At 39.7% G+C, this 15,508-nt stretch overlaps 1 protein-coding gene across 4 annotated transcripts; it reads right to left on the reverse strand.

The window, feature by feature from the left end:
• Positions 1 to 1,956: 1,956 nt before the first annotated feature.
• On the reverse strand, positions 1,957 to 14,733 carry LOC122684900 (zinc finger protein 271). 4 transcript variants are annotated; one of them, XM_043889432.1, is made up of 5 exons: positions 14,098 to 14,732; positions 13,392 to 13,615; positions 6,911 to 6,950; positions 6,363 to 6,434; positions 1,957 to 5,135 (listed from the first exon to the last, which is right to left on the reverse strand). In XM_043889432.1, the coding sequence occupies exon 5, from the start codon at positions 5,104 to 5,106 to the stop codon at positions 3,136 to 3,138; it is 1,971 nt and encodes a 656-aa protein (XP_043745367.1). In that variant the 5' UTR covers positions 5,107 to 5,135; positions 6,363 to 6,434; positions 6,911 to 6,950; positions 13,392 to 13,615; positions 14,098 to 14,732; the 3' UTR covers positions 1,957 to 3,135. The 4 variants fall into 4 exon arrangements, with proteins under 4 accessions (XP_043745367.1, XP_043745366.1, XP_043745364.1 ...); XM_043889431.1 differs by lacking the exon at positions 6,363 to 6,434 and having other exon boundaries at positions 14,400 to 14,733; XM_043889429.1 differs by lacking the exon at positions 6,363 to 6,434 and having other exon boundaries at positions 14,098 to 14,733.
• Positions 14,734 to 15,508: the final 775 nt, after the last annotated feature.

Consider the following 15,508-nt stretch of genomic DNA (forward strand, 5'->3'; position numbering starts at 1 on the left):
AGAGGAAACGTTTTCAGTGTTTTACCACTGAGTATATGTTAACTATGAGTTTTATATGTATGGCCTTTATTATTATCCAGGTATTATTCCTAGATTGTTGAGTGTGTGAGTTAAGTCATGAAAAGGTGTTAAATTTTGTCAAAGAAAATTTTTTTTGCATCAATTGAGATGATCATGTGGTTTTTACCCTTTACTCTGATAATATGGTGTATTACATTGATTGATTTTCATATGTTGAACCATCCTTGCATTTCAGAAATAAATTCCACTTGGTATTATATAATCCTGTTAATGTGCTATTGAATTCTGTTTGGCAATATTCTGTTGAGGGTTTTTGCATCAATTATTTAAAGGAGATATTGATCTGTAGTTTTCTTGTACTATCTTTGTCTGGCTTTGATATCAGGTTGATTCTGGCCTCATAAAATGACCTTGAAAACATTCCCTCCTGTTTTTTGAAGCAGTTTGAGATGGATTGGTTTTTCTTTTTTAAATGTTTGGTAGAATTCAACAGTGAAACCATCTGGTTCTGGGCTTTTCTATGTCAGGAATCTCCTTACTAACTATGGTTATATTCAGATTTCCTATTTTTGATGATTCACTTGGTAAGTGTGTGATTCAGATTGTGATAGTGGATATCTGAATCTTCCAGGGTCCTTTGGTTAGATTTCTTGGCCTTTTGTCTTGCTAGCTTGAGAATCAGCAAATGCCAGGGGAATCAACTGACATAAAATATCAGGCCTCGTTCTGTTTCCCTTCCCTTTTTACTTTATATACTTCACTATTGTTTACATTTTTACAATAAGTAGTAGTATTTTTGTAACTCAGAAATGACCTACTGAGCAAGTAGATTTAGAAAACTGGGGGAGAATGAAGGATGTAGGTTGGCTACCAGTTATTTTATCTGGATGGCAAGGTGTTTAGTAAGAAATTTGGGAGGGTATCATCAGTGCGTCAAGTTTATGAATTTTACGTTTACCTGTGGGACACTAGATAGTAATGTGTAGGAAGCAGTTGGTTCTTAGTGTTTATCCTCAGGAAAAATAGCTAACCTTCATATATAAATTTTATCATTGCATTTTTCTTAACTTTTAAAATTCCCCCAAAATAGACAATAATTGTTATGCTTTTCCCCTCCTACTCACTTCTCACTTCACCCCTACTCACTTCTCAACCTATCATCATGTCTATGCCATTTAGCTCCTTTACTTACTTCCGGACCTTGTGATTTTATTTCTAGACTTCCAAAATGGTTTTCCTTTCTGTTCTTTCTTCCTTTTTAAACTTTTCTGAAAGCAAGATGATGATCATGCCATTCCCTGATTCATAGATCTTAATAGCTTTCCACTACCTTGAGAACAATATGCAGGAATATGAAATCTATTCCAACCATACCTAGTACTTTTGTTTTACAGATGACACCAAAGTGCAGAAAGTTGAAGTGTCTGCTTATTTAGCATGACACTTAACTGTCTTTTCTCCTACTTCATTTTAATTTCCACTTTATTCTTACTCTTTTAAGTACATGTTTCAGTCATTATTTTCCTACACACTTAAGCACAAGGGCATCATTCTTTCTTCAGCAGCACTCACTGCAGTGTCTGACACTGAATATTTATTGAATTAGTGACTAAGCACCATACTCTGTATCATTTCTTGTATTTTATCACTTCTGTGCCTTTCTTGACTATTCCCTCCCTGCCCATATGCCTCTACTCCCATCCTTCAAAACTCAAATCTTGGGAACTCCACAAAGCTTTTCCTTTCTTTCCAATCGCAATTGAACCCTACCTCCTCTGAGCTCTTATAAGCATCTTGTCTACCTTAATGATTCTATTGAGCCATGTTTTCTGCATATGTCAGCCTTTATGACCAGACAATTCATGATTTCTGGGGACAGTGTATTCTTTGTGTATACTACAAAACCTAAAAAAAAAAAAAAAAATGTCTTGCACATAATAATTTAACAATGTGTATTAAAATATTAATTGGATAATTATGGGGGATAGTCAAAGTAAATGACAGTAGCAGAATTTTAACAAATGGTTAATACCAGAAAGACAGGTTTTCTTACTTTTAAAAAACTGTTTTTCAGTTGAAAATATCAAGTATACATAGCCTATTATCAGTATGTATGTAAGAAGTCAACAAAGAAAACAAAGTCTGATGAATGTTGCCATTAAAAAAAGATCAACAGATCTTTTTACTTGTAAACAGGATATGCTATATGAATTAGTCATGAAGGTTATTACTTTAGCTAACATTTTGTTCAATCTATAGATGACAGGATACACATAGTAGTAATCTTCATACTTTAACATATGGAATTTAAAACAATTATTTCATATATTCAGAAACTGCAATTAAATGGTAGTGTTGAAATAATTTCAGACCTCTAAAGTTTATGGATGGGCTGCATTATTAAGAGCAAAACAAATTCATGTTTGCTGTGAACATCACAGAAACTTGAAAACTTGTGCTCACTAGGAAGAACAAAACTTGGCAAAAAAAAAAAAAAAAAACCTTTCAGAAAATGGGGCACTAGAGTTTTATAGTTAACAAGTTTCATACCAGAATAGCATAGCATGTTCACACACAGGGAATTTAATAGCTAGAATTAGCATAAAGTAGAACTCTCCAGCTGTCAGGAGATAAGTAGTATGCCAGTTATCAGAGTGAACGACAAGATAACGGAAGGGTTTAAGTTTTCCCTACATTCTCTAAAATAACTTCTCTGCAACTGGTGATCTGGGCTCACTAAAGGTGTGAGATTATAACACTAATACATTTCTTTCTGCACTCTGATTACACACACCACCACACTGATTTTTACAATATCTGGTAACATTCTGCATTAACACTGTTAGACATTTCTTATAATGATAGAAACTTTCCTCTTGTGGACTGTGTTTGATTAAAAGACTAGAGCTTTTCTTAACATTACAGCAGACAGAAATTTTTTTCCATTGTTGCTGACATTCATAAAATTTTTTTCACATTAAAGATTTTCTTCCCTCTACCCACAGGATTCATTCTCAGAATTTTTCTTTAGTAATGTCTGAGCTCTGAGTTAAGCTTTTCATTACAAAAATTGAATTACTATGTTTTCTCTGTAGTGTGTGTGTGTGTGTGTGTTTAATGTAGCATGAGAGCTGAACATTGATTAAAACCTTTATCATAATCAATAGCATTCCTAAGATTTTTTTCTGGCAGAGCATCTCTAGTACTGAATAAAGTTGGGGTATACACTAAAGGTTTTCCCACATTCAAAGTGTTTTCCCCAGAATGAATTTTCTCATGATGATTAAGATCAGAGAGCCGGCTAAAACTTCTACTGCACTGAACGCACCTGTGGGGTTTCTTTCTCGTGTGGATTCTCTGGTGTTCAGTAAGATCAGTGCATGTGCTGAAGGCTTTTCTACACACATCACATTTATATGGATTTTCATTCGTGTGGATTCTTTGATGGTTAATGACATCAGAGCTCCGACTAAAGCCTTTGCCACACTGATCACATGGGTATGGTTTCTCCCCGGTATGGATCCTCTGATGTAGGACAAGAGCTGAACACTGACTGAATGCCTTCCCACACTCATTACATTTATACGGTTTTTCCCCAGTGTGGATCCTCTGGTGCTTGATGAGGTCTGAGTTCTGACTGAAACTTTTGCTGCACTGTGTGCACGGATATGGTTTTTCTCCAGTGTGAATTCTCTGATGAAGAATAAGGTCAGAACTCTGACTGAAAGCTTTCTCACAACAATCACAATGATAGGGTTTTTCTCCAGAGTGTACTCTCTGATGTTTAGTGAGGTCTGAGCTTTGACTAAAACTTTTATTGCACTGATCACATGTGTATGGTTTCTCTCCAGTGTGTATTCTTTGATGTTTCACAAGGTCTGAACGACGACTAAAACTTTTAGTACAATCACTACACGGATAGGGTTTCTCGCCAGTGTGGATTCTCTGATGCAGAATAAGATTTGAGCTTTGACTAAAGGTTTTCCCACACTCATCACACTCATAGGGTTTCTCACCTGTATGAATTCTATAATGTTTAATAAGGTCCGATCTTCGACTAAACATTTTACTGCACTGGTTACAGGGGTAAGGCTTCTCTCCAGTATGAATTCGTTGATGATTAATAAGATCTGAAAGCCTACTGAAGGTTTTGCTACACTGATTACATGGATATGGTTTCTCTCCAGTGTGGATTCTCTGATGCAGAATAAGAACTGAGCTCTGATTAAAAGCTTTCCCACATTCATTACATTTATAGGGTTTCTCTCCAGTGTGGATCCTTCGATGTTTAATAAGGTCTGAGTTCTGACTGAAACTTTTGTTACACTGATTACATGGATATGGTTTCTCTCCAGTGTGGATTCTCTGATGTAGAATAAGATCTGAGCTCTGACTGAAGGCTTTTCCACACACATCGCACTTATATGGTTTCTCACCAGTGTGGATTCTTTGATGTTTTATAACATCAGAACTCTGACTAAAATGTTTATTACACTGGCTACATGTATAAGGCTTCTCTCCAGTATGGATTCTCTGATGTTTAACCAGGTCTGAGCGCTGGCTAAAACTTTTACTACAATGACTGCATTGATAGGGTTTTTCTCCTGTATGGATTCTCTGATGTATAATAAGATCAGAGCTCTGACTGAAGGCTTTCCCACATTCATCACATTTGTAAGGTTTCTCACCAGTGTGGACTCTTTGATGTTTAATAAGGTCTGAGCTCCGACTGAAACTTTTAATGCACCAATTACAAGGATAGGGTTTCTCCCCAGTATGAATTCTCTGATGCAGAACCAGGGCTGAGCTCACATTAAAGGCCTTTCCACACTGATCACATTCATAGGGTTTCTCCCAGTGGGTTCTTTGATGCCTAATAAGGCCTGCACTACAAGTAAAGCTTTGCCCACATTCATCACAGTTGTGCTGTCTTCTTTTAAAGAGGTTCTGATCCTTTTCATTGAATTTATCCTCAAGTTCAAAGAATTCTCTGCATTCAGAATCCTGGAGAACATCATTTCTGGGGTTGCCAGACTCTTCAGTCAATGGTTCAACTTTTGCTGTAATTTTCTCCTTAGAAGCCATCTCTCCAACACTGGCCTTAGTCACACCATCTAAAACAATAAACAAAATATAGATGGAACATGTTCTCCATACTGTAAGAAATTTCAAGGTGAAAAGATTAGTATTTTCCTATGAAATGTCACAGTGTAGGAGTGCTCCAAAACACTGAAAATTAATAAATAATGAATAACTGTTTATTAAAGTGGCTTCTCAGATATGTTCTGTATATGTTTGTCACAAGAAGAGATCTGTGAATACTGAAATCTAATTACAGTAATTAGGAAAGTTTGACTATTTAGAGCTAATACATAAGCAACTTACTGGTATATGTAAAGTAGGCAGTATGAATGAAAACTTCAGTGACGGAGCTGGAAGGAGGGAAAAGGGAAAAAGAGGAGGAGGCAGTGGCAGCCAGGCGGTCACTGTGAGCGTACACCAACCAGGCTGCTCATGTGCTGTCCAGGGGGAAAGAAAGAGGCATCAAGCCCAGGAATGGTTAGGAAAGAAGCCTGAATTTTCAAAAATAGGTCTATGTAGTCCTCTACCTCTTTTGTCTTGATTATTAGAAGAAAGTGACCAAGAAAACATGATCCTTTTGAGGACAACTATATTTAGTGTCCAAACGTCCTTACTAAGGTGTGTAAATCAGAAAAAGATTAGGGAGGTAGGATCAGAAATCTCTTTTGAGTTGATTTTTTAGGAAGTTATTCCTATGCTCAACAATACCAGATGTATTGGTAGAGAACATGAGAGCTCCACCAAAATTCTTGAGACTATCAGCCCATTCTTAAGAGGTGTTTACTATAAAAGGTACATCACTGTCAGGCTGCAAATGGTCTAGAGAGCTAAAAACATGACAGAGATTAATTTCAAGGGCTAAAATCCAAAATCCCAAGCCTCCAAGTGGACATTTCTCCTCTTTGCCAGAGGCAAAGGCTACTGGAAAAAGTAAAGTATTGGGGTAAATCTAAATGGGCCTGAATGTCTCATGGAGTTTACAGTATATATGTAGAATTAAAATATATGGCAAAAATAGCATAAGAGGAGGAAGGTAAATGGAACCAAAATATTACAAGGTCTTTGGATTATCCTAGAAATAGTAAACTAAGATAAACTGGAATAAATTAAATATGTATGTTGTGATTTCTAAGGCAGCCTTTTTCAAACAGGGTTCCACAAGAAAATATTATGAGTGACTGTTTTCTTAATTCTCCCAAAGATGGTAGAAAGCTAGTACATCAACAGATGTATAGGAGAAACATTAATATGTTACTTACAGCGAATGCCTCAGAGCATTTTGGCTTAATTTTCTCACAGAATCACAGTTGAGAAAGCCTATGAGGTGAAAGCTATAAGGTGACAGGTAAGTAACAATACAAGGATGTACAAACAATAAGCTGATAGAGGAAAAAAATGGAAAAACAAAAAACTTGATAATGTAAATAAATCAGGCACATGAAGAGAAAAAGAAAAACAAAAAAGAAACAAAAGATGGGATAAAATAAAAACAAAAAATACATTTAAATGGTACATTTAAATCCTAACATCAACTATGTTACATGTAAATTAACTACTTTAATAAAAGGCAAAGAAAAACTAATAGCTAACATCATACTTAATGGTTAAACATTACATAGTTTTCTCCTAGGAAGAAGCGAGGAAAACAAGAACATGTTACCACTTTTATTCAACACTGTACAACTTCTATTCACTATTCATAGACAATGCAATATAACATGAAAAATAAATGATATATACAAGAAAGACGTCAAACTGTATTACAGATTATGCAATCATGTATACAGAAAATCCTGAAGTGTCTTACCTGATTGCATTTCCGTATACTAGCAATGAACAATTAGAACCTATAATTAAAAACATTTTCTCAGTTGCACTAAAAAATGAAATACTTAGAAGCAAATTCAACAAGGTATGTGCAATATCTGCATAATGAAAACTATAAAACTTGCTAAGAGAAATTAAAGACTTAGAAATATATGCCATCATCTACATATAGGAAGATTTTATATTGTTAAGATGATAAATTCTTCCCAAAGTGATCTGTGGATTCAATGCAATCTGAATCAAATTCTCAGCAGGCCTTTTTGTAGAAACTGACAAACCAATTCTAAACTCTGTGTAGAAAGTCAGAGAAAGGTCTAAACAATTTTGAAAAAGAACAAAACTGGAGAGCTTATACTACAAAGCTATAGTAATCAAGGCAGTGAGATCCTGGCAAGGATAGACATATCCATTAACTGAATAGAACAGAGTCTATAAACAGATCTAAATATGTATGTACAAATGGCATTCAACAAAGTTGCCAAGATAATTCAATGGTGAAAAAGTAGTTTCTTTTCAAAAACGAGTGTTACAAGTGGGTATTATAATAACAAAAATTAACTCTGACTCTGTTCTTTACCTATTGAGCCACCAGGGAAGCCCCTCCTTATACTATAAACAAAAATTAACTAGAGGGGCTTCCCTGGTGGCTCAGTAGTAAAGAATCTGCCTGCCAATGCAGGAGATGTAGGTTCAATCCCTGATCCAGATAGATCCCACATGCCACAGAGCAACTAAGCCTGTGCATCACAACTACTGAAGCCTGGATGCCTAGGGCCTATGCTCCACAACAAGAGAGGCCATGGGAATGAGAAGCCCATGCAACATAACTAGAGAGAAGCCCCCACTCAGCATAACTAGAGAAAAGGCTGTGCAGCAACCAAAACCCAGCACAGCCAAAAGTAAATAAATAAAATTATTTTTAAAATTAACTAGAAATGTAATATAAACCTAAATATAAAACCTAAAGCTGTAAGACTTCCAGAAGCAAAGTAAAGCATAGATGACCAAAATTAATACACACAACTGAGAAAATAAATTTGTGTTGTTTATGCCACCCACTCTATGGTTTTGGTATGGCACCCCTAGCAGCAAATACAGCATGTTTTTGAACTTTATGCATTTATGGAATCATACCACATATATTCTATGACTGTTTTTTTGCTCAACATTATGTTTGGAAGATTCACCCACAGTGCATTCATGTTCACTACTATAATGTGACATATACCACAAGTGATCTATCCATTCCTCTTCAATGGATAAGAACATTTTGCTATTTCAAACAATGCTGATATGAATATGCTAGTATGTCTATCTCGGTATACATATATAAGTGTTTCTCTTGGTTATATAAATTTAGGATCAGAATTGTTGGGTCTTTAACTAGATTTTTCCAAAGTGGTTAAGCCACTTCACACTTTGCTCAGGTGTGTATAGTTCAGACAGCGCTATATTCTAAGCAACATCAAGTCTAGGCCTTTTTTAACTCACTGCAATCAGGCTTTTATCTCTGTAACTCCACCAAAACCATACTTATTAAAGCCCCTAATATGCTCTATCTTAACAAATCCAGTGGTCAATTTTAAGTCTTATTCTTGATTTATTTGACATAGTTGATTACTCTCTTAAATCATTTGCTTTCTTTATGCTAACTTACTTTTCTCCTGTTCTCCATATAATGGCTAGAGTGATCTTTACATGTTATCTTGTGAAAAGAGTTCCACTGGTTTCCCATTTCAATGGGAATAACTTATGATCTGGTCCCTTTTTTTCTCTCTGCCCTCATTTCATTCTACACCACGCCTATCACCTGTCTACCCCAGGCTTACCCTGTTCCTGCTGTATTTTGGGGGCTCTGACTTTTGCTATTCCCTCTTCCTGGAAGACTCTTCTCTGTCACATGGCTTATTCTCTCATTTTGGTTATACCTCTAACCAATTCTTACCATCTCAGAGAGGCATAATGCTTGGTGGGCCTGCATTTTTTAGGGAAGAGATACCATAGTAAGTGAGCTGAAATGACCCATCAGAGTAATTTGTAAGGTTGCTACTTTTGAGAGAGACTCAGTACTCTGGCCTGGAGAATTCCATGGAGAAAGAAGCCTGGCGGGTTACAGTGCATGGGGTCGCAGAGTCGGACATGACTGAGTGACTAACAGTAGAATAAAAAAAGGTTCTACAGTAGGACCATTTTGCAATGCAAGCTGTCCTGTCACATGACCTCATTAACCAGGATAACCAATGGTATTGGAAGTGTCAGGAGCAGTCATGGTTGCTGTATGGAGACTCTTGAAAGCCTCTGTAAGAGAACCACAGTGAAGGGACTTCCCTGGTGGTCTAGTGGCTAAGACTCTGTGCTCCCAATACAGGGAGTCTGGGTTCAATCCCTGGTCAGGGAACTAGATCCCACATGCTGCAACTAAGAGTTCGCATGCCACAACTAAAGATCCCACATGTCACAACTAAGACCTGGCACAGCCAAATAAATAAAAATAAATATTAAAAAAAGAGAGAACGATAGTGGAATAAGACCATACTCCCTTCTACCAACCATTTTCTAAGTGAAAAGCAGATCTTGGCTTGCTCTTGAGCACTATTAGAGACTTAATGCTTGACCACAGAGTACCAAATAACTATTACAAAGTGACCTCTGTGTACTAGTTGTTATATGATCCATCAATTCAGAGAACTGAACCTATAAACCAGTATTCCATTATAAAAGCAAATCTGAAAGACATGTAAATTCCACGTGATAGTGACTCAGATTCCCAATCCTGTTCCTACTGCACCACTACCACGCCCCCTCAACCTATATTCATGGTCCCATGGGAGTTCCCTATTACCAGTTAACAGAGGAGGAAAATGCACAGATGGGCGTGCCCAGTGTATGGGCACCAGCTTATACCTCTACTCAGCAGTGGCCTCAAACACGCTGGGAAAGGCAAATCCTTCCAGTGGGCAGAATTTCAGGTACATACCTGGTTGTCTACTTTCCATGTCTACTTAGGCAACATAGCCTAAGATACAAGAATTGACAATTCATGGGTAGTAAAAGCAGAGACAATACTTTGCCAACAAAGGTCTGTCTAGCCAAGGCTATGGTTTTTTCAGTGCTCATGTATGGATGTGAGAGTTGGACTGTGAAGAAAACTAAGCGCCGAAAAATGGATGCTTTTTGAACTGTGGTGTTGGAGGAGACTCTTGAGAGTCCCTTGGACTGCAAGGAGATCCAACCAGTCCATCCTAAAGGAGATCAGTCCTGGGTGTTCATTGGAAGGACTGACGCTGAAGCTGAAACTCTAATACTTTGGCCACCTCATGCGAAGAGTTGACTCATTGGAAAAGACCCTGATGCTGGGAGGGATTGGGGGCAGGAGGAGAAGGGGACGACAGAGGATGAGATGGCTGGATGGCATCACCAACTCGATGGACTTGAGTTTGAGTAAACTCAGGGAGTTGGTGATGGACAGGGAGGCCTGGCGTGCTGTGATTCATGGGGTCGCAAAGAGTCGGACATGACTGAGCGACTGAACTGAACTGAACTGAACTAATGGGCTATCTGATTACTCATTGTTGTTGTTTAGTCACTAAGTCGTGTCCAACTCTTTGTGACCCCATGGACTGTAGCCTGCCAGGTTCCTCTGTCCATGGAATTTCCCAGGCAAGAATACTGGAGCAGGTTGCCATTTCCTTCTCTAGGGGATCTTCCAGACACAGGGATCAAACCCACATCTCCTGCATTGGCAGGCAGATTCTTTACTGGTGAGCCACCAGGGAAGCCCATCTTATCACTTAGGTACCTGGGAAGAATAAGACTGAACAAGATGAGAAATAAAGATTCTGGAGGAAAAGTATGAGGATGAACCAAAGCATGAACCACTAATAAGTTAGTGGCCCATGTGAATCCTACCAAAGGGCATTTTCTGTGGAGAAGCCTCTCAATCAGATGGATACGGTGATCCATATTATGATGTCAATCAGCCTTTTTACCAATGCAGTGCTTGCCCAACGGATTCATGCACAAAGTGGTCACGGCAGCACAGACGGAGGCTATATAAGGGCTCAACAAAACGGACCTCCACTTATGAAGGTTGATATGCCTAGAATCATTTCTATGTGCTCAAGAGGCCAACTGCCAAGGCCCTAATAAGGTACCATTCTCTAGAGAGAAACTAGGTACCCACATGGGGACAGATTCACTATACCTAACCCTTTTTATTATGGAGAAGGCAACCATTTGTTTTCAAAGGACTATATACACAGTCCAGATAAAAATTTACATTGACTTAAGAGAATGCTGTATTTCTTATCACAGTATTCTATATAGTATTACCACAAAGGAGTCATTTTACAGGGAAGGAAGTTCAGAAGTGAGCTCATATACATATAACTCATGGGCCTTATCATATGTCCCACCATCTGGATTTAAGTGGATGATGATAATGGTGGAATGATTAAATGAAGATTTAGTTATGGTACCAGCTGGGCAACAACACCTTGATAAGTTTGCGGTGCTGTCATATGGGATGCAATATATGCAATAAACTAGAGGATGATAAACAGCACTATATATTCCCCATGGCCATAATACATGGATATAGGAGCCACGGGCAGAAGAGAAAGTAATAATGTCTCTTACTCTATACCTCATAATTCACTTACATTATTTTTGCTTCTTATCCCTACAATCTTGGGCTTGGTGGGTTTGGGATTCTGATTCTCAAAGGAAAAATACTTCTACCATGGGACAAAGTCATAATTTTATTAAATTTGAAGTTGAGACTGTTTCCCGCTTCTGTATTTTGGGCTCCTCAAACTGTCAAACCAGCAGGCAGAGATGGGGTCACTCTGCTGGCCAGAATGACTGATACCAATTACCAGTGTGGAAATGGTTGATGCTACTGGAACTCAGAGGACTTCATGGGGGTGCCCATTAGTTCTCTCATGTCTAACAGGCCCTGTCAATGGTACACCAAAGTAACCTGAAAGAGACAGGGGCACCAAGGACTTAGATCATCTAGGAAAGAAGGTTTATGTTATTTGACTAGATAAAGAACTCTGCACCACTGAGATGCTGGCAGAAGATAAGGGCGATGTGGAATGGGTGACAGAAGATAGTTCTCTGTATAATGGGCTCCAGTTTCATCCATCTCATTAGAACTGATTCACATGAATTCTTTTTAATGGCTGAGTAATATTCCAAGGTATATATGTACCACAGCTTCCTTATCCATTTGTCTGCTGATGGGCATCTAGGTTGTTATACAGAGTGAAGTAAGCCAGAAAGATAAAGAACATTACAGCATACTAACACATATATATGGAATTTAGAAAGATGGTAATGATAACCCTATATGCAAAACAGAAAAAGAGACACAGATGTACAGAACAGACTTTTGGACTCTGTGGGAGAAGGCGAGGGTGGGATGTTTCGAGAGAACAGCATCGAAACATGTATATTATCTATGGTGAAACAGGTCACCAGCCCAGGTTGGATGCATGAAACAAGTGCTCGGGCCTGGTACACTGGAAAGACCCAGAGGGATCGGGTAGAGAGGGAAGTGGGAGGGGGGATCGGGATGGGGAATACATGTAAATCCATGGCTGATTCATGTCAATGTATGACAAAACCCATTACAATATTGTAAAGTAATTAGCCTCCAACTAATAAAAATAAATGGGAAAAAAAAAAAAAGAAGATAGTTCTATCAGCTTAGACTTTGTGTAGGATCTTCTCCATCCCTTGTTGATTTCTATAATCCTGCCCAGCCTCTTCATGAAATCTGAATTATCCAATTTGAATAAGCCATCTGTTTCCTGCCAGAATTCTGATACATTCTCCATAACCATTATTAGTATCTGATACTATACTGTGAAAGTGAAGTGAAAGTGAAAGTCGCTCAGTCCTGTCCAACTCTTTGCAACTCCATGGACTATAAGGTCCATGGAATTCTCCAGGCCAGAATACTGGAGTGGGTAACCTTTCCCTTCTCTAGGGGATATTTCCAACCCAGGGATCGAACCCAGGTCTCCCACATTGCAGGTGAATTCTTTACCAGCTGAGCCACAGGGATACTATACTGTATATTTATATATTTCTTTTCCCTGCAACTAGAATGTAAGCTCCTTGAGGGCAAAGGCTTCTTTCATTAGTTCACAGGTAGTATCCCCAGGGGAAATAAAGAATACTGATAGCTTGGTGGTGAGGTGATTATAATGGGAAAAATGGAAGAGAAGAAGGAATGCCAGGAGAATTTGACTGCAAGAATGTACAATAAAGCCTAGAACTTGGAACACAAAAGAATGTTTTTTCTTTTGTGAAAAAAGAGATGGTACTGCCTAATACAGGGAAGGCTATTGGCAATGAGAAATACCAACGGCACCAGAAGATACTAACATAATAAGGTAAACCCAAACCGCCCCCTCCCCCAACCATCAAAAAAGACACACACTGCTTCTCACCTGACAGGTGTTCTTAAGACTCATAAGTGAACTGAGTCTCCATAGACTACAACCGGACATGACATCTCAGGGAGCAACTGAAGAATTACCATTTCCTCAGTGAGCTTTTCTTGTTCACATAGAAGTCTGAGGCCTGGAGGCAACTGGGCACCATTGGACTCGGAAGGGAATCAGTGCAGAGACTGAAGATATAATTTCTGAGACTAGACCAGCAAAAACATCCTCTGGATATAAAAGACGTTAAGGAGAAAATAAAATCTCATTTAACTTTCAGGTGCTTTTCTTTCAAATGTACTATGCTTCCTCCCTCATTATCCAGCAGACAGGGTTAGTTAGGGAAGTCCCTTTTGGACTTCCTTTCCATATAGGTTACCACAGAGCATTAAGTAGAGTTTGCTGAGCTATACAGTATGTTCTCATCATACCTAATTTTTTATTAGTTATCTATTTTACACAGTGTATCAATAGTGTATACCACCCGTCTTGGACATGTAGTCTTCATTCTAAGTCTAGAGATTTTAAAAAAATAATCCGGGGGTTAATGCTACCAAAATAAGGATATAACGGGAATAAGGCAGGGGAGGGAATTTCCGAATTCTGCCCTAGCGGTTAGCTCTATGTTTTTCGCTGCCCTTCCTACACCCAAATGACACAAATGACATCATTATCATCATCCGTCCCTCCCTCCTCCTGCTCTCACACTCACACCTTCGTCGGCTGATTCGCGCGGCTGCCTCCAAGCTTCTGGATTCCACTCGCTTCCAGTTTCTAGTGTTCATTCAATAGAACCCAAGGCCGGTCAACGACTGGCTGGGTATCCAAAGAACACCAGGCCAAGCACCGACCAGCTCCCAGTGCCCAGGAGCGGCGCCTGGGGGCCACGGCGACAGCCTCGACTCCCTAAAGACTCAAGGAACCGTACAAGGTTCCCTGGCGGCGCTGCGAGGCCGCTGGGCAGCCCAGATTGCCCGAGTTCCTCTGCCATCCGTGAGCCGACATCACCCATACCTTGACGTGTTCTCCAGGTCGCCGTCAAGCCTCCCACCCGCTAAACCAGCCATCGCGCCTTCCGCTCTAGGAATCTGGGAGGTTTGCTTAGCTCTATGGCCCGAGGCCGCGCACGCGCACACGCGCGAGGCGGGGGCGGCAGGGTGGGATGGCGGCGGGGAGCTGCAGAGATTTAACCCCTGAACATCCGCGGAACTGGCCTCAGTTAGGGGCCCGGCTGGCCCTGTCTGCCAGTTCCTGGCGTAAATGTCAGAGAACATCTTTCGAGAAAGCTCTCTGGGGCAGGGTAGATTTTCTGACTACATAATGAGCTCTTCCTTAATTATCTTTCTCCTTTGTTAATGTCTCCCTCCCACCCCACACCCTGTCTTCGAGCCACCAAATCTGTCAATCAGATACGCACGGAGAGCTTCCAATCTAACTTTCTTCCTGTCTGTTTCCCCCCGCCCCAGAACACTGACGTGCCTCTACTAAAATTGATGGCTGGGCCCCACCCCAGCTTCCGACTCTGTAGGTCTGCAGTGGGGGCGCAGCTTCTCAGGTGATCCTGAGGCCACACTTTGAGAACTGCTGCCTTAAAAATAGACAGTGCTCAGGAATTCATCCCTGACTTGCTAGAAAGCTGGATTTTCATCTACTTTGCTGTTAAGAAAGGCCATGGGGGTCTCTTTCTAAACTGTCTGCTTGCCAATACACTCCTCGTTGTGGCTGAAGGATCAGGGTGAGAAGAATCTGAAAGGGGGCAGGAGAGGGCATCAGGGTGGGAAAGGATATTCCTGTGTCCTTGGAAATATCTTGGGAAATAAGGGTGAGGTCGGGAGGCGGGGGCGGGGGGGGGGATATAGAAATGGGAAATAATAGAAGTATTGAGACCGGTGAGAAATGTGAGTTAAGATGTCGAAGAAAAGGTATAGGTTTGAGAAAATGGTGGCAGGCTGAAGTGATGATTGAGGTAGAGAAAGAGGACTTTGTCTTTCAGCCCTTGAACCTGTTCCAATTTATGAAATCTTAGGGATGTGAATGAGAACCTGATGAAATGTAAGGAACATTATGTAAGAACAAATGTAAGGACTCCTTGTTTGGGTCCAGCGGTTCCAAGTAGGGAGTGC

Source organism: Cervus elaphus, chromosome 27 (genome assembly GCF_910594005.1).
Source record: "Cervus elaphus chromosome 27, mCerEla1.1, whole genome shotgun sequence".
Taxonomy (NCBI): Eukaryota; Metazoa; Chordata; class Mammalia; order Artiodactyla; family Cervidae; genus Cervus; species Cervus elaphus.